At 47.3% G+C, this 25,032-nt stretch overlaps 1 protein-coding gene across 2 annotated transcripts; it reads left to right on the forward strand.

The window, feature by feature from the left end:
- Positions 1-272: 272 nt before the first annotated feature.
- On the forward strand, positions 273-24,803 carry LOC147608047 (short-chain dehydrogenase TIC 32, chloroplastic-like). Of its 2 annotated transcripts, XM_086789600.1 has the most exons (8): positions 273-481; positions 680-911; positions 1,008-1,087; positions 1,163-1,316; positions 1,425-1,503; positions 1,751-1,832; positions 3,448-3,494; positions 24,435-24,803. In XM_086789600.1, the coding sequence occupies exons 1-8, from the start codon at positions 361-363 to the stop codon at positions 24,597-24,599; spliced, it is 960 nt and encodes a 319-aa protein (XP_086645726.1). In that variant the 5' UTR covers positions 273-360; the 3' UTR covers positions 24,600-24,803. The 2 variants fall into 2 exon arrangements, with proteins under 2 accessions (XP_086645726.1, XP_086645727.1); XM_086789601.1 differs by lacking the exon at positions 3,448-3,494 and having other exon boundaries at positions 24,435-24,734.
- Positions 24,804-25,032: the final 229 nt, after the last annotated feature.

Consider the following 25,032-nt stretch of genomic DNA (forward strand, 5'->3'; position numbering starts at 1 on the left):
TTTACGTACTACCCATAACTACATATCTATCTATGTTAAATATGTATATGCCCACAAAGAGATATATATATACACAAATTTTTATATACAAATAAATATATATTTATTACATGTTAAATATATATTTATAATAAATTCACATGCCTTTTTTCAAACACTTTTTTGGAAAACCACCCAAGCAGCGCGGCAGATGGAAATAGGGGAGGCTACCACGTGGCACCTTTCCCGAAGAAGAAATATTAAAGAAGATCCATGAAATTAAACCCCAGTCTAGGGGGTGGGTAGTGTGTTACGAGGGACCTGACGTGGCATGTATGTATTGTACCATTTTGACACACTCGTACGCGGGTTACCGTGGCTATGGCGTGGCTTCTGGGGCGATCATCTCCTTCCCGCCCTTCTTCGGGCTTCTCGTCATCTTCCACAGCCGAGGAGGTTACCCATGGCATCGACGCTTCCAACCTCACAGCCATTGTCACAGGTCAGCAACATGAGCAACGTGTGTGTGTGTGAGAGAGAGAGAGAGAGAGAGAGAGAGAGAGCTTTTCACTGTAGAAACGCAGAAGATCTGCAGAATGGAGATGGAGATTACTTGATCTTTGTTGCAGATTTCCATTACACTGTAGCAGATATTTACATGCAGATATTCATTTTTCTTAATGGTGTTCTCCTTCTCTAGGAGCAAGTAGTGGTGTGGGAGCAGAGACGGCTCGCGTGCTGGCCATGCGCGGCGTACAGGTCGTGATGGCCGTTAGGACGGTTTCATCTGGTGAGGCAGTGAAGGAGAGCATTCTTCAAGAGGCCAGCAATGCATCCTTGCATGTGCTGCAGCTTGACCTCAGCTCCATGGCATCCGTACGAAAATTTGCAAGCGAGTTCAAATCCTTGCATCTACCTCTCAACATCTTAATGTAAGTATGGAGCTTGCATAATTGTGCTCTTACTCTGGCTACTATCTTCATATGCTTGACTTGCACTAAATGGCTCACAGAAAGTTTTTTGTACAGCAATAATGCAGGAGTCATGGCATGCCCATATCAGCTTTCCACTGATGGCATCGAGCTGCAGTTTGCCACCAATCACATCGGTATGGCATGCTGCCTGCCGCTAAAGTTGCTTGAAGCAGTATTTATTTTTGATATGATTGCCATCTTCCATGCAGGTCATTTTCTTCTCACAAATCTTGTCTTAGATAACATGAAACGGACTGCCCAGGAGAGTGGCATCGAAGGCAGAATTGTGATCGTCTCATCTGACGCACATAGATTATCATATCGTGGGGGTATTTGCTTCGACAAGCTTAATGAAAAATCAGGGTCTGCCCAGGCTCTCCCTAGTAGCTTTATGTTGAAGCTTTCATTTGTGAGTGCTTTCTTCAAGGCCCTATATCCTTTGATTATTATATCCATGGTATAATTTTGCAGCTATGTGGCATTCTTAGCCTACGGTCAATCAAAGCTTGCAAATGTTTTGCATGCAAAGGAGCTTGCAAAGAAACTTCAGGTACTCTGAAAGGCAATCTATGTGGAGACTGAATGTATTATGGAGATTCACAAAATGTAGATGCATCATAAGTAGCATGTGTATGGGTACTACATGTGCTGTGCGAGTAACACACATGTGAGTCGTACATGTGTACGTGCCAATTTGATTGAGGGTAATCAATAATGTCTTGTGAACAGGCAATTTATTCATTGTCATTTTTAATCCTAGCATTGGCAATCTTAAACTCCACCTATGTTACTTGTAGGAAGAAGGGGTCTGCATCACTGTGAATGCTCTTCATCCTGGTGCCATCTTGACCAAGCTTCAGAGGCACACTCAAATCATAAGTGAGTCAACCTTTATTTGTATGCTTGCTGCCAGTTGACAAGATGTTGGTGAAGCTAATGTTACATTGTTGATATTTATTTGCATTTTGATTGATTAGAAGTCACACTGATTAAGCAATGACAAAGCTAAGCTGTATTGATTTCCTCTTTGCTACCTCTCCAAATTCCCTCCCCTTATAATTCAATGTGCTTACTTCAAAATGCCCCTAATTCTGGTGACCTCCTTGAATAGATGACCTTTTTATGCTTAAGGTATTGAGCATTGGCTACCTTTCTATGCTCAAGGGAGTGAACATTAGCCTAGAATTCTAGTGCAATACTCTTCAAAAAATGCAAGACCTTCGAAACGTTTTGGTACATGGGCAAAACTCTCGGTGAAAGTTTGTTTTGCCAAACTTTGGGCAAAGTTTTTTTCTTCTCTCTTTTATCTTGCATGCTTGCTTTTGATTCCAGTTGCTATTTTTACTGCTAATGGGTCATTTTCTTGTACTGGTCCTTGTATGACCTTCTACTTCCCTGTTCTTTTCCTTCTACTTTGGTGCAGCCAGCTGCCACAAGTTCTCCTCACCTCCTTGTCCCTATCTTTTCCTCATCTTCTTATTCTCTTCTTCTTGCTCTTCCTCCTCACCTTCACCTTGACATGTTTCTTTTCCTTTTCCTTTTTTGCAGTTCCATTCTCCTTCTTTCTTCTTTTTCCTCCCTTATTGTCTTTAAGCTCTTCCTCTTCAATTCTGTTGTCCCTCTTGTCTTCCTTCTCTTTTCTAACTTGTCTAATCTTTCTTCTGATCTTCAAGTTAACTAAAAATGTAGTAGACGAAACCTCAAAAATCTTGAATCTGAAGAACCTCGAAATGTTTCTTGTGATTGTGTTACAAACTTAATGAAGAGAGTAGAGAGGAGGGAGATCACCTAATCTACTGAATGTATTAATTGCAAAATTAATCATGAATATATACAATGATGATAACTTAGATCTGGCCTGTTGAACGATGTGTGTTAAACTACCAATGCATGCCTACGTGCTGTTCAAGCTCGTGTAACAATGTTGCTTTGGGAGCGAAGGCATCCCTGAACATGCGAAATCATCAACGTAACATACTGGAAATTCTAGAAGATAGGAAACATAGGCAGCTGTAGGGTGCAATCTCCGGGATGACCGATAGACGTGGCTATATAAAGCCAGCATTTTGTAAACATTGTATGGGGGTGTCCTTCGTTTTCAGCCATGGGAGAGGCTCCCACTTCCCAAGTTTCTTTAGTATTGTAATTTTGACCTCCTCAAGTTTTGTAGCGGGCTACAAGGGAAGGTTTTTATTTCAAACTAAAGAAGGATGAATTTATGGGAAAAGGAAATTTTTTTAATCAACTCCTAAAGAAGAGCAAGTCAGTCTCAAAGAAAAAACGATAAACAAGAATATTTCACATACTGGGCATTGTAATATTTGATATTATTATCATGTGCATCTTTAAATTGATCCATTTATTTTAGCTTTTGTTTAAGACTTTCTAATGGCATTATTTTGAACATACTTTTGCTATAATGACTATGTCGTGAAATTTGAATAGGTGTGGGTGGCACTACAATATTTGATATACCATTTGTTATATTTTGCAGCTAAGCTACATCCCTTCACTAAGTATTTTTGGAAGACCATCCCTCAGGTTAATCTTCCTTTTTCAAAAGTTGTGGTTGTTTTTGACCTACTCTCTTTGTGAGTTGTTGTAGAAATGTCTCGTGAAATTATGATGCTAATCTCATGGACTTTTACTTTTGGGTAGAGAGAGAAAGAAAGATTTATTAACATCTACGAAAGATCTGCAAGGTCAAAAGATGTTACATGTGATCCATGAGTAAATTGGATGTCGACAACATGAAAAATAAAGAAACTAACCACTGAAAGAAAATAGAGGGCCACCAAACTATGTAGGCCGCAGGTTTACAATATAGTACACATATGTGTCCAAACTCATAATGTGTGATCCTCCTCATGGACCGAGGACATGAGTGAGAGAGAGAGACTATGTTGTCTTTTGAGATTGAATACTGCCTACAAGCCCCAATTACTCTTATACTTATGTCTATACAAGAGTGAAAAAGTGACAATTGTTATGTGAGTACGTCATGACACTATTAAACAACATATGCGTAATGTTGCCAGTGACTATCGGAATTGTCCTCCACTCGAAGAATCTTTGGTGTGGGTTTCGACGGGAGTAGTCACAGTCAATCCTGGGACGAAGGCTTGCGAGGTGGGCGTGGATTCTGTCCTCCATGTGTTACCACTCTATCTGAGCTTGAGAGTAAGCATACTCTGAAATCCATCTGTCGCGATGTAGATATCTACAAGAGGGGGATACCCGGCGACTCTAGTGGGAGAGAGCCCTCATTGGGGAGGTGGCGGTCATCTCTTCTGGCTCTAAAAAGCAATGAATCAATTAGCGGATGGAACTCGCTGGCTGCCTCTGGTCCGGATTAGGTGCAGCTAGAGGGCGGCGGGAATGCTTGGGAGAGGTGGCGGCGGGAATGCTTGGGAGTATGGGCTTAGAAGAAGAAGACGGTGTTAGAAGTCATCTCCTGTCTATTTGTATACACCAGGGCCTCTGTTGTGGGTGTGCCCGCCCGTATATCATTTTTCCACACTCCCCGTATTTTTTTCCTATTTTTCCTAGTGGTGGGAGGGCTGCCAGGTGATGCCAGGAGCACCCCAATGCTGGCTGACTGGACTTTCTTCAGGCGTGGGCATCTGGGCTACTGGCCGACTGCTCTTGCACCAGTCGTGGGCATCAGGTTGCTGGCCGACTGCTGTTTTATCAGTCGTGGGGTTTTTTCTCAGTTGTGGGCACTATCTGTAGCTGGCCGACTGCCCTCATGGAGTTGTATATATTGCCCCTCAGCCCCCACCACTTCCTCATTCAGTTTTTCGGGATCTTGTGTATAGAGAAGAGTTTACACACCTATCTCTCTGTGTTTCTTGTGCTGATTATTTTCTGCAGTCTACTTGCTCTTGTCTATCCAAGTTTGGTTATCATTTCCGCTGCATATCTTGACATGGTATCAGAGCCCTAGGCTCTAGGAGATCTTGGGCGTTTTTTCTGAGCAAGAGGGGGAGCAACAGGTTGCTGATCGGTGGACTGTTTCGGGCTGAACGGAAAGAGAAGGTGCAAGAGGAAGGCGGGCAAAGGGGCTGGACAGCCACTTGCATATTTTCAGATTTTCAGATTTTTCCCACCCACCCACCCTTTCAGGTTACTCTCCGAGATGGCAGATTTACTAGAGATGGCAGATTCACTAGAGATGGCTGAGAAGCACGTGAAGATTCCGACTCTCCCCACGTTCCCAGTGGATCGTCAGTTGGACGGGTCCAATTATGGCATCTGGAAGGTCATGATGGAGTCAGTTCTGGAGTCATATGACCTTGCTGATTTTATTATCATAGGGGTGCCACGGCCGGAAGCTGAGGAAGGGGAGTTATTATCGACGAGGAAGGACCGAGAGGCACAGGCACACATGTGGGACCGTGTCAACGCCAGGGTCCGGTCGTTTTTTTTCCTCAATTGCACACCATAGGTGATCAACCATGTGAAGCACACGACGCTGGCGAGAGGCATATGGGAGCACTTGGCTTCTTTGTATAACAGGGTGTCACCCATGAAGCGGATATCCTTGGAAGTGCAGATGCGGGTTATGAACCCTGCAAAGTCCTCGACGATGCGGGAACACATTAACAAGCTGCAGGCCCTTCAGCAGGAAGTCCTTCAAGCTGGGAAAGAGATATCATCCGAAGATATGGCCATCACGTTACTTTCCCACTTGCCTGGTCAGTATTCCGCTTTCTATTCCTCGTTAATCACGAGTGGCAGGCTCAGCACCATTACTTGGGAGGAGCTTGTGCCAATGGTCTTGGACCAGGAGGAACATTTCACGAACCCTCCTCACGGCGGAGGTTCGGAGGCCTTAACTGGCCAACGGTCGAAAGGCCGTAATACCAACAAGGGCAAAGGGAAGGCTTCACCAGAGAAGTCTTCTGAGAAGAAGCCTGATCCAGAACGAGAGAAGCTGAAGGCCGAAAGATCTTGTAATGATTGTGGCGAGAAAGGCCACTACTGGAGGAAGTGCCCTAAGCGGACAGGGAAGAGTGCTGATTCCTCAGCCTCAGCTGCGAAGACTCCGGCATTTGTGCACTTAGAGATGGTGGACTCCGATGCTTCATCATCTTCGAGCGAGGAGGCAGTTGGCTTCACCGCGAAGGATACCCGGGAATGGATTCTCGACAATGGTGCTTCCAGGCACATGACTTCTTTCTGGATCTGAAACGGCAGTCAGGTCGTATCTTTATTGGCGATAACTCCACTATTCCGATTCATAGTGAGGGCCGGATGGAGATTATTCCCGACGGCAAGGGGGGCAAGCATGCTTCCCGTGTTCTTTATGTCCCTGCTCTGGGCTTTCATCTTTTGTTAGTGCATGAGGTATGCAAGACTGGCTTTCGGGTGGAATTTGAGGAGCATTCAGTTGCTCTAAGGGACCGTGAGACAGGCAAAGTTGTTTGGGAAGGCGGTGTGGAGAATGGCATCTACAAGCTCTCTGCACTCTCCTCATTGACAGGTTCTTAGGTCGGAGATTTGTGGCACTTTCGTTTTGGCCACTTAAATGTGGATGCTTTGCGGCGCGCCTTCCGGGACCAGATGGTGGTTGGCTTGCCAGATGTTGGTAATAGGCAAGGACGCTGCAGTTCTTGCATACGTGGTAAGCAGCACAGGGAATCCTTTTCGAAGCAGGCTTCCAGGCGGGCTTCGAAACCATTGGAGTTGATTCCCACTGACTTGTGTGGACCACAGCAGATACCATCCTTGGGAGGATCTCTCTACTTCATGCTGCTTGTTGATGATTGTACCAGATTCACGTGGGTCTACTTTCTTTCCCAGAAGGACCAGGCTTTTGCTCGGTTCAAGGATTGGCACGTGATGGTGGAGAAAGAGTCTGGATTTCAGGTCAAGACTCTCAGGGCTGACAAAGGAGGTGAATTCTCCTCGACTGTATTTTTCCGGTTTTGTGCAGATCATGGCATCAAGAGGGAATTGGCCAATACTGGATCGCCTTCGGAGAACGGAGTTGTTGAACGTAAGAACAGGACTGTGGTGGAGATGGCGAGGACCATGCTGGAGCATCGTAATCTTCCTCGTCCACTTTGGGGTGAGGCTGTGGCAACAGCTGTCCATACCATTAACCGCTCTCCGACGACTTCTGTACCCCATATGACTCCATTTGAGGCATATTTTGGCAGGAAACCCGATGTCTCGCACTTTCGTGTCTTTGGGAGTGACGCGTATGTACATATTCCGAAGAAGCAGAGGGGGAAGCTTGACTCCAAGTCCCGCAAGCTGGTATTTGTGGGGTATAACTCTCTTTCCAAGGGATACAGGTTGTATGATCCAGAGAGGAACGAGATTGTTGTCAGCCGGGATGTGGTCTTTGACGAGCATGTTCCAGCATCTACTGTCGAGGAGCCGCCACTTCTTGGAGATCCAGAGGAGTCTGATGATGATTCCCAGTCTACCACTCCAGTTGATCCACCTCAGTCATCACAGGAGATTGAGCCCACAGCTGGAGTTGAGCCCCCGCGACCACAGGAGGCTCCACGATCTGTTCGAGTACCTAGGTGGTTGTTAGACACCCTTCGGGAGTCAGGTGTCACGGAGCTACCCTCCGAGTGGACCACAGAGGACGGCCCTCGAAGATCACATTGAGTCCCGCGACCACAGGAGGCTCCACGATCTGTTCGAGTACCTAGGTGGTTGTTAGACACCCTTCGGGAGTCAGGTGTCACGGAGCTACTCTCCGAGTGGACCACAGAGGACGGCCCTCGAAGATCACATCGAGTCCGAGATAAAAGCAACACGGCGGAGCTTCTTCAGGTGAACTATGCTCTGATGTCTCGTATCATGCGGGATAAAGAGCCCATTTCCATAAAGGAAGCCCTTTCACAGGATACTTGGAGGGAAGCCATGCAGGTGGAACTTGATGCCATCGAGAAGAACAACACTTGGGAGTTGGTACCGAGGCCGTCGAAGCGGTCAGTCATTGGTGTCAAATGGGTCTTTAAGACCAAGTACGCGGCTGATGGGTCGGTGGACAAACACAAAGCCAGGCTCGTGGCTAAAGGTTATGCTCAGCGGCGGCCAGGCATCGACTACGAGGATACCTTTGCACCGACAGCGCGGATGACCACGATTCGGACCGTTCTTGCCCTTGCTTCTTCTCAGAGGTGGCCTGTGTACCAGATGGATGTAAAATCTGCGTTCCTTAATGGTGACTTGCAGGAGGAGGTGTATGTTGAGTAGCCTCCAGGCTTTATTGTTCCAGGATCGGAAGGGATGGTTTACAGGTTACGTAAGGCCTTGTATGGTCTTAAGCAGGCTCCCAGGGCTTGGAATCAGAAGATTGATTCCTTCTTTAATCGGACTGGATTCCAGAGATCGGTTGCAGATTCGAACCTGTATCTCTTTCGGGAACGCGGCATGGTCACACTTATCATCCTTTATGTGGATGATCTCATTCTCACCGGCGGTCATGTGGAGCACATCGGAGTGACGAAGGCTGCCTTGTCAAAGGAGTTTGAGATGACTGATTTAGGCTTACTCCACTTCTTCTTGGGATTGGAGATTTGGCAGACCCAGAGGGGGTTTTTCGTCTCTCAGCAGCGGTATGTTCATGAGTTGCTTGAGGCCTTTGGGATGGAGAACTGCAAGCCTATTACTTCGCCGATGGACCCGAACACAAAGTTAACCGTTACAGATCCTTGTGAGCCAGTTGATGCCTCGAAGTACCGGAAGTTGGTTGGTTCATTGATCTGGTTGCTGAACACCAGATTGGACTTGAGCTTCTCCGTGGGGCTGTTGAGCTCTTTTATGCAGACGCCATTGAAGACTCATTGGGACGCAGGATTGCGGATCTTGCGGTATTTGCAGAGTACGAAGAATCTGGGACTCTTTTACACAGGAGGGAATGGAGTCAAGCTCCAAGGTTGGAGTGACTCAGATTGGGGAGGAGATCCAGACACGAGGAGATCTACTTCAGGATACACTTTTACCCTCGGCTCAGGAGCAGTTTCTTGGAGCAGCAAGAAGCAGCCAACTATTGCCCTTTCTTCGACAGAGGCAGAGTATCGGGCTGCTTGTGAGGTTGTATGGCTGCGGAGGCTGCTAGGCGAGATTGGGTTTCCACAGAGGGAGCCCACAGTCATCCAGTGTGATAACCAGAGTTGTATAGCTATTGCTCGGAACCCGGTTTTCCATGCCCGGACCAAGCATATAGAGATACAGTATCACTTTGTACGTGAGAAGATCTTGGCGGGTGACATCTTGCTACTTTATTGTTCGACAGAGGACAATGCGGCGGACCTCTTCACGAAGTCTCTACCTCAGGCTACGCTCAGGCGGCACTCCAGCTCCCTGGGGTTGGTTTCACAGCCAGGAGCTGAGAGGGGGTGTTAGAAGTCATCTCCTGTCTATTTGTATACACCAGGGCCTCTGTTGTGGGTGTGCCCGCCCGTATATCATTTTTCCACACTCTCCGTATTTTTTTCCTATTTTTCCCATTTTTTCCTAGTGGTGGGAGGGCTGCCAGGTGATGCCAGGAGCACCCCAATGCTGGCCGACTGGACTTTCTTCAGGCGTGGGCATCTGGGCTGCTGGCCGACTGCTCTTGCACCAGTCGTGGGCATCAGGCTGCTGGCCGACTGCTGTTTTATCAGTCGTGGGGTTTTTTCTCAGTTGTGGGCACTATCTGTAGCTGGCCGACTGCCCTCATGGAGTTGTATATATTGCCCCTCAGCCCCCACCACTTCCTCATTCAGTTTTTCGGGATCTTGTGTATAGAGAAGAGTTTACACACCTATCTCTCTGTGTTTCTTGTGCTGATTATTTTCTGCAGTCTACTTGCTCTTGTCTACCCAAGTTTGGTTATCATTTCCGCTGCATATTCTGATAGACGGGACATGGGGGACTACTACGGGAAGAGTCAAAGGGGAGGGGAGGGGAGGGGAGGAGGCGGAGGGGAATGGGGAAGAGGGAGATGGAAGAGACTGGGAATGATCCACCAGAGAGGGAGGGTGTAGGGAGGGGCTCTTCGATGAAACGTATCCATATTTTGTTCCATGATCTAGCATAAAATTTCTCAAAACTTACAAAAATATCACATCATACTTTAGAAAACAAAGAGATTTTCAATAAACAATAATCGTTTATAAATCCAAAGTAACAATAATATTTGTCAATACAAAATCTTAAAATGAGAGAGAGAATCACAAAAAAAATCTAGCCAAGAGGGCCTTTCTTCGATGCCCGTCCTCCCAACCACCATGCTAGACGTTGTGGCTATCTCGGGTATGCCTCTAGTAAATCTCGTCCACTCTGGGTTCTACCAAATGGCTCCCAGAGGACATAAATCATGTTCTCTGTCTGGCATTCCTCGTCTAAGGACGGCCGGTCCGAATCTCAAAATCTCTCTCTCGCTCTATCCTGCATAGAAATCCTCAAGGCTTTGGAAGAAGTCCCAAAAAAAAAAAAGCCTACGAGAATTAGTAGATTATCATGCACGAAATCGTTAAAGATAGAAATCCCTTCTAAAAACATAAACTCGAACCAAATTAGAGAAGATACGTTTTTTTTAAAATTTTTATTTTTATAAACACTGGAAAGTGGTGCCGGATTCGTTTCGCGAATACCAGCCATCCCATGCGGAATCTCCCAATTATCTGAACACGGACTTTGTTCGTCTTGTGATGAACTTACTTTCTTTAGTACGTCTCTCTGACAAACAAAGTTATCTACATCCTCATGCGAGGCCGTTACTGAAAATTAAGGATCAATTTGGTGTCTGGGTCTCGTTTCGGATGCTCGTTGCAGTTATATTTACTATGTAAACTTCCATATGAGTTTCCTTTAGGCTAAACTACTCACTATGACCCTCTTATACATTATCTAACATGGTTAAGTAAAGAATAGAAATTGCTTACAAATGACACTACAAACCATGCATAAAAAAGTCCCAGAATTGATATATCTAAATTACTAAATTTGTGACCAAACCAAACTTAATCTTTTATGTCCTCTAGTATTTTCTACTTTTCAACATTAAATATAGATGCTAAAAATCGTGGAGTCAAATGGATCCAAAAATACGTACTTATGAGTACGTTACATCCGAGGTCTTAGTGGGACCAACTGGTGTCACATGCACTCTGCATTGGTGACAAGATGACTCATCATTAGTACATCATTTTACAGCAGTAGGACCCTTTAGGATATGAAAATGTCGTATGCCGTGGCTCCATTGTAATCCTTAGTCTAGCATATGTCAGGCACGAGCTACGTAGGTCATTCCTCAGTCTTAGAGTGTCATTCAGTCAGTCAAGTGTCTTAACCCACATGATGAGAATCATTCATGCATGTAGAGTCAGTAGAAGCCTAAGGGTTTGCATCAAATCATGGTATGTGTTTGCATAGCATTCATCCCCATATGCATGTAAACCATTGCAGAAGCCTTACAATATTATTCAGCATTATTAGTATGTTTTTACCATATTCATTAGCATTATTTTAGCATTTTTATCATATTATTTCAGCAATTAGCTCATGAGGAAGTTATGTAGCATTTAATGCTACAGTCGGCCAGCTCTGTAGCCAGCCGACCAGCACCATAAGCTCATATAAATAGCATTGTCTGCATCTCGTCATTCCACATCAGCATTCAAGCATAATCGATTCAGCATTCAGTCCCTTGGATCATTATCACTTGGAGCATAGAAGCATACGTCAGCATAAAATGCGTCATCAACCAGCCCAATGAAGAAGCGCTTCAGCTGTTGCGTTTCTTAGCCTAAAGGGTATTTCAGCATACGCATTCATAATCGTTAGCTCCATCCTCCTGGGTGAAGGTAAACGCAGCATATTCATTTATTTATCTTGCATATTCACAGCCTAGAACAATCCCAAAATAGTCCATCTCTCAGTCATATTTTGCAGCCTTTCTACAGTCCCTTGGAAGAGTGCATTGGCCTTGAGATTGGATATCATTGGTGCTTTTACAGCCGTGTACAGTTCAGCCTGTCTCTTTGTCTTCCAAAGGTCTTGCGTTTGGCTTATCTACAGTCCAAAGTCAGTCATTCTCTTGAAAGTAATATCTACAGTCCAAAGTCAGTCATTCTCTTGAAAGTAATAAGGCAAATACTCCTAGCAATAGGGGGGGTCCTTTGGTGGGTAATTTGGGACACCAATAAGGTGTACAGATCTCTACCACTCTCTCTCTTCTCTTAGAGTGTGAAGTGATAAATTGGATTGCTAGACTCGTGCGAAACTCAAGATTAAGAAGGCAGTGTGGGACTTTGTGTGACAGGATTTTATATCTACGCATAATTTTGCTGTATGTTACATTGGTATCAGATTCAGGTTGTCCACACACAGCGCATCCTAGCGTGAGAGCATCCTTGGATGGTCATACTTCGCTCTGGCACAACCACTGACTTCAGTAAAATGTCTTTAGAGAAAAGTACACACGGCGGTAAGGCATCTCCCTCGAAGGAGATCATGCTCTTCCACCAACAGGAGATACCATAGCTGTACTTCGAGGACAAAACTAACTTCACATGGAGCGTATAACTCTTGGAGGCAAGCCGTAGCAAAACCCACTCCATCAGCTATCCCCGACTTCATCTCCCTCTTCTTTCAGATGGAACAGCAAACACGAGAGGATGAGAAGAAAAAGTTGAAGTAGAAGCAAGAAAACAACAAGAAAAAGCAGACAGGTGGGACTATGAGGAAGTCCAACGCAGGCTTGAAGAAGACCGTCGTCAGGTTGAACTCGCAGCTTGGTAGTACCAACGAGAGCTCGATCGAGAGCGAATGTTACTTGAACACAAGCGGGGAAAGGAGGCCATGTATCTGCAATTTCAGCACACCTTCTCTTTAGTTTTTCTATCCATAGGTGCCACCAACCAGACTCCCGCGACATCAACGATTGTTATTCGAGCTCAATCAAATTTTAGTAAGTATGATGGTAAGTGTGATCATTTATCTGTCAATTAATTTATTCATTAGTTTAATGCATATTTTCCTTAGGTAAAGCTAACATATCCTCAAGATAAAGTCCATGTAGTGGCTCCCCACCTTATGGATGAGGCAGTCACTTGGTGGCAACATTGGTCTAGTTTACATACAGACTAGACCACAGGTGTCGTAGCTTTTTGTTGGGATACCTTTGTCCATGACCTAAAAGGCCAGATTTCTCCCTCCCCAGTATTTGACTAACGTGGTAGATGAGTTCTATGAACTCAAACAGAACAGGTCACCCATGCTTCAGTTTTTTGGAAAGGTTCTCACTTTAGCACAGTAGTTAGGGTTATTTGAGCAGGCTAATAAGATGGATCAGTTCATTTGTGGATTGGATCCTAACATTTAGTTCATAGTTCATAACTTTGCACCCAACACATATGACCGGGCTTTGGCTCTCACTCAAAATGAAGAAATGAAGATGAACGGAGGCAAGTCCAAATAACTTGTCACCAGCCTCGACATTTCCCAGTATGAAAGGGGTCTGGTGGATTCCAAGATGTCTAAATATTTGGAAAGTACAAGCTTTGGGAATGGGGGATTATCCTAGAATACAAAGGACCACACTCCTAAAATTTAGGAGAGTTGCTATTTTTGGCCCGACTTCGATGGAAATTTTGTTCGCGTCATTACATTTGGAATTGAGCAGATACCAAGAGTTGGCAAAGTGCCTATGTCAGAATGTCTACTAGTTGGGATATTTTTAGAGGTAAAGATTATGGGAGAACCCATCTCTTAGATTGGGACATCGATGGCCCGCCCACAGATGCGGCTCGACAGCCAGCCTCTGGGACACTTGCTCAGCCCATAGAGACCTCGGATTGGCAGCCTGGACAGGGGCGCCGTAGAGGGAGACAGCCACAGCAGCATGCCCAGAGACCGATGCAGCAGCAGTCACAGTCTCAGCATCACTGGGTTCCAGTGAGGAACATCTTTGCTCCCCTCCAGGAGGAGACCCCAGCGCAGACGGAGGATCAGGAGATGCCAGCACCCCCTCCTTCGCCGCCACCCCCCACCCCCCCGTCCCCCCCTCCCGCCTCGCTTCCACCTTCGCCTCCTCCCGTTTTCGCCCCCGTTTTGTCAGCGGCTCCTTCCCCACCCCCTTCTCCCCCCCCTCCTCCCCCTCCGCTCGCCTCAGCTCCCCGGGAGGCCCTGGCAGTACCCTGGCGCTCACCTGCAGTCCGGCGGGCACTGAGCACCGACCTTGCTCGTGCATCGCAGAGGAGACCTGCTATGCCGATTCGGGCTTCACGGATATCCTCTATCTGCAGTCGGCTGAGTAGCCTTGACACTAGACAGCACTCGGAGGCTTTTGACTACTCCTTCACACGGCTTTTTGGAGCGGAGGGTCCCCATGAGCCAGCCAGCGCCCATCAGAGTTCATGTGGTGATACCTCCGGCCCGAGGGGAGGAGGCACTTGATTCAGCGGTGGCCTTCTCCTTCCCTCTCTGTGGCACTGGCGATCGGGAGTGGACTCTGGATCTCGCTCTTAGCATTTTGAAGACTCAGGCAGTTGAGTTTTCTCACCATGTGAGCGATCTGGAGATGACAGACGTGATAGGCCGACTCTGGGAGCTGGCTCATTTCTTTGATACCGGGAGTGCGGATGCCTCAGGGATTCGACATTTGGTGGTTCGCATAGTGGCAGACCTAGCACGTGACCCTGGTTATGTATGCATACACGAGGTTGCTCTCTCCGAGCGGGAGGCAGTCGCCATGGGACAGCCACTGGCGCCTGATCCGAGATTCTTGCAGCACACCGGGTGGGCAGATTCGTAGCCGCTCGGATGGGGACTATTCTCCATCCAAGCCGCTTGCGAAGGCCCACCGTATGGCTGAGACAGCCTCCACCTTAGCAGGTCATCCATGCGGATTTTCTCGTGGAATGTACAGGGCCTTGGCGGCGCACACTTTGTACGTTATTGTGGTTGCTTGAGGCAGGAGCTTCAGAGATGCCTGGTTGGGGGCAGTATTGATATTCTGATGATGTAGGAACACCATTTGAGTGAGAGCAGGATTCGGAGGTACGGTTCGGTGATGCCTGGTAGATGGGACACATTTTGGTCTGCAGGATTTGGCCCCTTGGGTGGGCAGGGAGGAGTATGTATGGTCATTGCGGATGTATGGCGGGCAGGCCATTGTGGATTGCGGGGTCATTGTGCCTGGTAGAGCACAGTATGTTATTCTGAGGATGCACGATGAGCTCTTTGGCGTGCTCAATGTCTATGCGCCCAACCATGCTAGTGCCAGAGCAGAGTTCTGGACCCTTGTTACAGATGCATTGCCCGAGGTCGCACATTGGTGTGTCGGGGGAGATTTCAACATGCTTGAGGACCTGGCCGATAGAGTGGGAGGCAGTCATGTCACAGTGCATGGCACGGAGCTTGCAGCTTGGGAGCGTTTTTGCATGACACTGTGGATCACTGATGCATGGCAGCATGAGGCTTTCTCCCGCTCTCAGGACAGTCTTAGTTTCTCTCGGTCGGATCGCCGGCAGGGAGGGACTAATCTATCATGGATTGATCGCTTCTATGTGGGCGACAGGTTCGGGGAGCGTGGGGGCTCCGTTGGCATTCTCGCTGGCACCTCTTTTTCAGACCATGCGCCAGTTATTTTGACATTTGAGGAGAGGACACGGGAGACCAGCTTGCAGTTGAGGATCCCAGAGAGGATACTTACAGATCCCAGTCTTTCTGAGGACATTGAGAGGATATAGCATGATAGCCAGAGCTTTGACCTGGATGCAGCAGGCCAGTGTGCGCAGGGACTCATCGAGCTCAGCTCTTTTTTGCACATTGTAGCCTTGACACGGCTGGGAGAGACTCGAGAGCGGGAGCGTCGCTTGAGACGTACCCTTGCTTCGCTCCAGCGCCTTCAGGAGCAGCAGCCTACATGTGAGTGGGTGGCGTCCTAGCTGAGCCAAGCACGCCAGGAGGTTAGAGAGGCAGAGGAGCAGAGACATGAGTTCTACTATCATCGCCAAGCCTCTCAGTGGACGCAGCTTGCGGATAGAGTGACTGGGGAGTTCTTTGAGATTACTGGACCCCGCCATGCTCCAGATCTTTAGCCACTGAGCCCGGGGAGATTAGAGCCATTGCCACTGAGTTCTATAGAGACCTGCTTTCAGCGGAGCCAGCCACGGAGGCACGTGATGCTTGCAGACAGACTGTGTGGGCCCATGTGCAGAGGAGGGTCACAGATCGTATGCGCACAGTTCTGGGTGAGCCTCTTTCAGAGGATGAGCTTGTTGAGGCTTTGAGGGTCCTTCCGCGCCATAGCTGCCCTGGGGAGGACGGATTGACGCCTGCCTTTTTTATGCGCTATTGGGACCTTTTGGGGCCAGGCCTTCGTAGGGGCTTTCAGTATGTTTTGGACACTGGGGTGATGCCACAGCCCTTTTCCGAGGGCTTGATCTTTCTTATCCCCAAGGGGGAGGGCGTGTCAGATGATATTCGGCATTGGAGACCTATTACGATCCTCAATACTGTCTACAAGGTCCTGGCAAAGGTCTTGAGTTTGAGGATCCAGCTCTTCCTTGGGGAGCTGATTCATGCTACCCAGACAGGATTCGTCAAGGAGCGCAGTATCCTTGACAACATTTTCACCTTCTAGGAGGTGACGGCCCAAGCTAGATTTCTCGGTGAGGACCTGGTTGTGATGTTTCTCGATTTTGAGAAGGCATACGATAGAGTTGATTGGGGTTTCTTAGAGGGCACTATGCTTCACCTGGGTTTTGAGCCAGTTTGGATTCGAGGAGTGGTGGCTCTATATTCCACAGCTCGTAGCCAGGTGCTGATGGCAGGAGGACGGGGGCCGAGTTTTGAGTTGACCAGATCAGTCCGTCAAGGGTGCCCTCTCGCCCCTTTTCTTTTTCTCTTCTTTGCTGAGGCTATGAGCATGTATCTGACAGCAGAGGAGGTTGGTTTGAGAGGACTCCAGCTCCCAGTCCGGGGTGAGGACCTGCTCGATTCTGAGTTTGCTGCGATGACACGGGATTGTTTTTGCATGGCCAGGAGGCCAATCTTCAGAGGGCAGAGCAGTCGCTACAGGTTTTTGGTGCAGCTTCGGGAGCATTGATCAATTGGCGCAAGACAATGGCCTTTTGGATCAGTAGCGCTCCCGCTCCGGCATGGAGCCCAGACGCGGGTTTTAGATGGATTCCTCCTGGCACAGCAGTGCGGTATTCGGGTTGCGAGATTGGACTTGATTTGTCACCTGAGCAGCAGATCGCCCCGCTTCTTCTGAGCATTTGGAAGAAGCTTTTGTATTGGAGTACAGCTCGGCTATCCTTGGCTGGGAGGGTGGTGGTGACAAATCAGGTGCTTTTAGCGACCATGTGGTACATCACGTCTTGTTGGATCTTCTCGAGCTCTTGCATCAGCCAGGTACAGAGGCTGACCAGGATCTTCCTTTGGTCTGGGCGGGATGGTCAGCCAACCTGGGCTAAGGTTGCTTGGGCAGTTATTACTCTTTCGCTGGCCCAGGGAGGCTTGGGCATTATAGATCCAGTTGATCAGAGTAGAGCCTTATTGGGGAAGCTTATTGTTCGGGGGCTGCTTCCAGGCGCTGAGCCTTGGAAGGAGCTTCTTTTTCAGCGATTGCAGGCTAGGGCTCCCCCAGCAGGGGGCACTTGGGCACCAGAGATACGATGGATCTTCATAGAGATGAGGGGGGCAGGCCTCAGTAGAGGATGGGAGGACAGATTTGCCTTGAGCATCCTGCGAGCTTGGGAGCTGCTGAGACCGGGGCTTTCTCAGAGACCTCCTACTTGTGATGAGGAGCGGGCCAGACAATCGCTCATCTGGAGCCCCGCGGTACGCACAGAGCAGGGTCATATGTTGGGTTCTCGGCCTCGTCTACCCTGGGGACCATTGGCGGCAGGCCCAGCACGCAGTTTTGGAGACTAGCAGGCCTTCTGCAATCTCCCAGAGGAGATCCAGGTGGAGAGGCCGAGTCACTTCAGAGGGGGGGGCTGATTATGAGGGATGACATTCAGGAGGCACTCATTGAGGAGTGGTTCATGTCTTTCGAGCCAGCGGCCCCACGGTGGATGGGAGCCTTTACACAGTTGGAGATCTTGATTGCTGTCAGAGCTTGCACTGAGGATGGTAGATGCCTCTACTATGAGATCCAAGATGAGGGCAGACTTCAGAGAGTGGAGGCGGAGTCGCCTTTGGTTGCAGAGTGCATCTTTCAGAGGATACGGGTAGTGGCCGTCGCTGCCCGGAAGTGGCATATTGATCCAGACCCTGCAGATGTGGACTCTGATTGGCGCTTATGGGCATATGCTGCACGCCCCTTGGCCCGGCTCCAGTGGGACCCTGGCGAGTACGAGTGGCATGATCCTTATGCGTCCCTCAAGGCCACAGAGATCACCTTTTTCCAGTACACTGTTCGGTTGGGGAGGCATATTTTGACTGCGAGGAGGATGGTCTCTCCAGCTGCATCGGAGCATTGGCGGCTACAGGGACTCTCACAGGAGTTCCTGGAGGATTTCTGGACCAGGCTCTGGGCTAGTCGACAGGCACGAAGGATCTCGACTTTCCAGTGGCTGGTTGCCCACAGGGGCTCTGCAGTTGGCACTTGGCTTGTCTACAGTGGTCTTCCGGTAGCCTGCGTCCGATGCAGCCACCCATGGGAGACACAGAGACACTGCCTATGGGACTGTCCACAGGCGCAACAGATTTGGTTGAGGATGTTGCGCATTTTGGCCCCCCTCTCTCCAGAGGGCATGTATACGTGGGGTGCCACTGCTTGGTCGACTTCGTCAGGGCCTGCTCTGGGATACGAGACGGAGCAGGGCAGCCAGGCCATCAGATTCATTAGGGGCCAGCCTCGCCTTGTTCCTTCACCAGATTTTTCGTCCGCTGGCTGGACACAGGAGAGGGATTTACGATGGGAGCTCCTCAGCAGCCTCACCATCTGGTTCACCTGGAGAGCCCGGTGTTTCAGGGCCTTTGAGGGGAGACTGGAACCACTAGCAGAGATTGTTCGGGGGATTTGGCAGGAGTTGATTCACACCCTGCGAGGACAGTATGACCGCATCCGGGGCGACTCGGATGCGGCGATCTTGCGGCGCCAGGCCTTTCACACTACTTGGCGCAGCGGCCCCTTCTATACCCTACACACGGGTACCCCCCGCTGGCACTACAGGCCACCTGTTTGGATTTCCCCCCCTCCTATCGTATGATATAGCCTCTCAGTTTTTTGTACTGATATTGTACTTTTTTGCATCTAGGGAGAGTCTCCCTAGCTGCCTTGATTGGATCTCTGCTCTGCCTACTTACGAGCAGGAGAGAATCTTTGTAGCCCAGCAGGGCGTTTTTTATATCTAATGAAAGGATCTTTTTTTCGGAAAAAAAAAAGAACATGCTGATGCAAAAACGAAGACAGAAGGGAGAGTAGAGAGAGAGAGAGATATGCTGGAAATTCAGTATATTGTTATGGTACAAAAAGGTACCCTAATCTACAGCCATAGGCTGACTTACATAAAAGGTGGAATACACCAAAATTTTTCCTACTCTAAGCACCCAACTCAAAGGAATTGAATGATTTAACACAATGAGCACATATGCCTATTTATAGGCCTCTTGGGCCCCTTGGAGTGCTGGCCGACTGGACCATATATCAAAAACGCTGATGCGCCTGTCTTCCTTGCAGCCGACAGTCTTGTCTTGCAGCCGAAAGGTCTTTTGGTTCTTCTCCAAGTCCACACTAGCCACTTCTGCATCTTATGCTCCAACTTCTGGTTTTAAATGCTCTTTTTCTGGCTGCCCCTTCTGGATCATCTTCTGAGAATGTCCATGGCAATTCTTGCACATGACATTCTTGTATATGTACATGTCTTTGATGTAGGCATCCCATACAAAATAAACATTCTTCCAACCTTTTCACCTCTTGCTCGAACCTTAAGTGTGCTTTAGTCTTGCACAAAACACCCATCTGGATTCATTGTTACTTGCATATTTGCTCCACAATCTATCCAAGTGACACCAAATTCTTTGTAATGCCTCAAACATAAAGAACATTGCTTAAATGTTGAACTCCTCCTTTGGGATTTACTCCAATGCAAGTTGCAGGACGTGGTGTATCATCTCCAGTGGATACACTGGTCTTCTTAGTGACTTCTTGCTTTGATGTAAACAAGTCTTCTCTTCACTCATGTGATTTGTACATGTTGAATCTATGTACCATTTGCCTTTTTCCAAAGACTTCACCATTGATTGATGACGCATAGTAAACAAGTTATATTTGTCTTCTTCTTTTCTCTCTCCTTTTGTCGAGGCATAATTCCCTTGCTTCAAAGTGCCATAGCTAATGTCTCTTTTCTTCGAAAAACAATCTCGAGCCCAATGGTCTATCTTGCCACAATAATTGCAAGCATCTTTAATGTTATCTTTCGCCATTATAACCTCCTGGATGTGAGGATCGTCTTCCACCTCGTGTTCCTTTGACTCCCATTATTTGTGGAGTCCTCACGGCTATTGTTACCTTTGCCTCTTCCGAAGTTGCCACCTCTTTGGCCTTGACGTCCTCATCCTCGACCTCTTCCTCTAGCTTTTGATGAGCTTCTCTCAAGTATTTGTTCTTCAAGAATCATCTTTGCACAAGTTTCTCAAAGTTTGACAACCTATCTCGAGATAAGATAGATGTTCTGAATATCTTGAAGTCTCTTCCAAGACCTCTAATAATGCATGTCTCTACCATTTCTTCGTCTTCAATTGGCTCACCAATCATGGCCAATTGATCGCATATATTTGTGATCTTTGCAACATAGTCAAACACTGACAAGTTCTTCTTCTCAATCGTATGCAACTCTCCTTTGAGTTGTATCTTGCGAGACTTTGACACACTTTTAAACATAATTGAGAGTGTATCCCACATATCAATAGCCGATTCACAATGTTTGATGTATGGAATTATTGTTTGACTCCTGTCTGAGCAATAATACTCATCACCTTTAATTGCCATGCTTTGACATGTATTTCATACTCTCTTCGTAAACTTTGTTGAGTCTCATGAATTTGATCATCTCTTTCTTCAGCTTCTCTCCTACTGCCTTCTGGTAGTTCTAGTGGCATGTTTGGCATTGCATCGACTCTAGTAAGTATATCCCAAAGATCATAAGATTAAAGGAATATTTTGATTTTGAAACTCCAAGCTTGATAGTTGTTCTTTTCAAGCTTTTCAATGGTGTTAATTTGTACCTTTGCCATGATGATGAGGATAAAGTGCCAACATAGAGGGTAATAGAAGTGAGATTTAAAGAAGAAGTTTATAGGTGGATGAGAGGGGTGCATCGAGGATTGATTTCTGAAAAAGCAACAAGACTTCCAAAAACAAATCACTTTGTGTTGATTTCTCATTCTCCCTCCTTTGTGAATCACCTTATGAAAGGCTTTTTACTTCTTCCCTTGAAGTGCTTTTTCTTTTTAATGCTTTCGAAGTACAATAATGTACTTTCTGCCTTTTTATGGCTGTCGAAGTTTGGTGAGTCTCTTGAATTTTTTGAAATATGCAAAAATATATTTTTGTAAACAAAACACCAAAACGGCCGTGCGGATGTCCGCTAGGGCCTGGCCAAGCCCGTTGGATTCATGTGGAAACCGCCCACAAGAGTCGCAGCAGCGCCACGGGTAACGAATCAAGCCACAAGCCACCACAAGGGCTCAACTCAATGTGTGTACAAAAGCGCGAGCAAGCTGTAGCGGGACTCGAACCCACACCGGTAGATGGCAAGCCCAACAACCATGAGCTAGCTAAGAAGGCCATGCGACTTCATGTGCTGAGGTGGACATCTCATCATCTCTGTCTTCCCTCCCTCTCTAGAAGTAGGTGTCCCTCTTCATGAGCCTCTTTGGCTGTATTTTCTGCCACTCTCGTTCCCAACTCCATATCCAAGCTTGCTGGTGTTCACTCTCCTACACGCTCCCACTGTCTGAAATTCAGCAAAACAGCTCTTATATTTGTTGTAATTTTTGGTCTTTTGGCTGAAAAACCTAATTTCAGCCTTCCTTTCTCAAGTTGAACGATAGGGGAAGCTTTCCAAGGGTTCTTTTCATCCTCTTGAAGACTTTTGTCGTAAAGGATTGCGATAGATTGAAGATTTCACTTCTATCGTGAAGACTTTTGCTGTCATCAACTCTACTTGCAATTGGTAGGCTTTAATGTCCAATTATGAAAGCAAGTAGTAGGAGGGAGGAGCGGGCCAGACAGCCGCTCATCTGGAGCCCAGCGGTTCGCACAGAGCAGGGTCATATGCTGGGTTCTTGGCCTCGTCTAGCCTGGGGACCTTTGGCGGCAGGCCCAGCACGTAGTTTTGGAGACTGGCAGGCCTTCTGCAGTCGCCCAGAGGAGATCCAGGTGGAGAGGTTGAGTCACTTCAGAGGGGGGTTGATTATGAGGGATGATATTCAGGAGGCACTCACAGAGGAGTGGTTCTGGCCTATCGAGCCAGTGGCCCCACGGTGGATGGAAGCCTTTACACAGTTGGAGATCCTGATTGCTGTCAGAGCTTGCACTGAGGATGGCAGATGCCTCTACTATGAGATTCAGGATGAGGGCAGACTTCAGAGAGTGGAGGTGGAGTCGCCGTTGGTTGCAGAGTGCACCTTTCAGAGGATACGGGTAGTGGCCACCGCTTCTCGGAAGTGGCATATTGACCCAGACCCTGCAGATGTGCTCCCGGATTGGCGCATATGGGCATATGCAGCGCGCCCCTTGGCCCGGCTACAGTGGGACCCTGGGGAGTACGAGTGGCATGATCCTTATGCATCCCTTGAGGGCACAGAGATCACCTTTTTCCAGTATACTGGTGGCATATTTTGACGGCGAGGAGGATGGTCTCTCCAGCTACAGCGGGGCACTGGCAGCTACAAGGACTCTCACAGGAGTTCCTGGAGGATTTTTGGGCCCGGGTTTGGGCTAGTCGACAGGCCCGCAGGATCTCGACTTTCCAGTGCTGGTCGCTCCCCACAGGGGCTCAGTAGTTGGCACCTGGCTTGTTTTCAACGGTCTTCCGGCGGCCTGCGTCCGATGCGGCCACCCTATGGAGACACAGAGACATTGCCTATGGGATTGCCCTCAGGCGCAGCAGATTTGGCTGCGGATGCTGCGTATTCTGGCCCCCCTCTCTCCAGAGGGTATATTTACGTGGGGTGCCGCTGCTTGGTCGACTTTGTCAGGGCCTGCTATGGGTTATGAGATGGAGCAGGACAGTCAGGCCATCAGATTCATTAGGGGCCAGCCTCGCCTTGTTCCGTCACCGGATTTCTCGTCCGCCAGCTGGACACAGGAGAGGGATTTACGATGGGAGCTCCTCAGCAGCCTCACCATCTGGTTCACCTGGAGGGCCCGGTGTTTCAGGGCCTTTGAGGGGAGACTGGAGCCTCCAACAGAGACTGTACGGCGGATTTGACAGGAGTTGATCCACACCCTGCGAGGACAGTATGACCGCATCCGGGGCGACTCGGATGAGGCGATCTTGCGGCGCCAGGCCTTTCACACCACCTAGCGCAGCGGCCCCTTCTATACCCTACACGCGGGATCCCCCTGTTGGCATTACAGGCCACCTGTTTGGCTTTTCCCCCCTCCTATTGTATGATTTAGCCCCTCAGTTCTTTGTACTGATGCTTGTATTTTGCAGCACCTAGGGAGAGTCTCCCGGGTTGCCTTGCTTTGTTCACTGCTCTGTTTTTCTTATGAGCAGGAGAGGATCTTTTGTAGCCCTATGGGCGTTTTTATATAACTAATGAAAGGATCTTTTCTCGGAAAAAAAAAGTAGTAGGAGGGAGGAGGAGGACTCCATGTTCACATAACCTGTGTAATGTTCTCTTGTCCTACGTGCTCTCTTACAGATTGTTGCTACCATGTGTTGGTGGAACAATAAGTAGACGGTAGGGAACATGGGCACGTGAGAGGGTAGTGTGAGTTGTAGATCTACACTGACAACCATATTGTTTGCAATATTGTATTCATATACATTGGTATGGAAATTTGGTCAGAAATGCCCATGACACTATGTACTTGATTCTCCCAAGATGAATATACACTATTTGAGGGAGGGGTCTACCATTCCGGCTTATTGTGCGTCTCTTGTCAATTCAGCAAATTACATCTTGTATTGAGCATGTTTTCCATTAAGTCTTGGTGTATTTATTTAAGTGTATTGATTAGCATTGTAGCATTCCACACGGATTGGTGGAATTACATTTAAAACTTGATGAAGCCTGAATCTCGACTTGGTTATTATGCTTGACTCAATTGCCTTATATACATGTTTACAAAAAAGCAAATTGCTTTACTCAAAAAAATAAAATAAAAAATAAAAATCTAAAACATGCTTTCTTGTTTTACAATTGCTTTAAAAAATAACTAGCTAAGAGCTTTTTTCTATGCTCTACATTACTTGAGCTTGTTTTCTTTAACATATGAGAGAGAGAGAGAGAGAGAGAGAGAGTTCTTACTTGTGCAGCTTCTTGATATTGACTTAGGGTGCTGCAACACAATGCTTTTTGGCCCTGCATCCTTTTGTCAAAGGTGTTAGTGGTAAGTTTTTTACCAATTGCAACGAGTCAAAGCCTAGTGGCTATGCAAGCGACCCAAAACTGGCAAAGACTTTGTGGGAGTTTAGTGAGAAGATAACTTCTGGAGAATAGGGAAAATAAGGTGGAATTGGAGGCTTGGATGTTTTTTTTGTGGTTTTTTTATCAGGTATTTTGTACAAAGGCAGGTCAGATGTAAAACCAATGTTTTTTAGTTTCAATCCTGTAGTTATGGATTTGTTTCTTCAACTTAAGTTTCAATGCTTAACTAACTCATTGGTAGAGATGGTCTTGACTAATAATAGAATATACACTGCATGCTAGGCTCTCTTAAATTTCTTGACTTTAATAAGTTTCTGCATGTTGTTAATGGACTAAATATCTTCTTTTCTCTTTCAAAATTGTATCCTTTTCTTTTATCTCCAAAATAGGATTATGGCTACACTTTTATTGTGAATTCCTTAAGTCTTCAAAAAGAAAGGATTATGGTTATGATTATGCTTTTATATTGAATTCCAATAGTCTTCTATCTGATTTGTGTGGATGG

Source organism: Cibotium barometz, chromosome 54 (assembly GCF_041138505.1).
Source record: "Cibotium barometz isolate CiBa-2024 chromosome 54, ASM4113850v1, whole genome shotgun sequence".
NCBI lineage: Eukaryota > Viridiplantae > Streptophyta > Polypodiopsida > Cyatheales > Cibotiaceae > Cibotium > Cibotium barometz.

What these genes read in the sequence shown, in the direction of transcription:
- LOC147608047 (XM_086789600.1), top strand. Translation starts at nt 361, where the DNA reads ATGGCGTGGCTTCTGGGGCGATCATCTCCTTCCCGCCCTTCTTCGGGC. An exon ending in AAGCTTAATGAAAAATCAGG is followed by an intron (nt 1,317 to 1,424) that starts GTCTGCCCAGGC and finishes ATAATTTTGCAG; the next exon opens with CTATGTGGCATTCTTAGCCT. An exon ending in TTTGGAAGACCATCCCTCAG is followed by an intron (nt 3,495 to 24,434) that starts GTTAATCTTCCT and finishes ATATTGACTTAG; the next exon opens with GGTGCTGCAACACAATGCTT.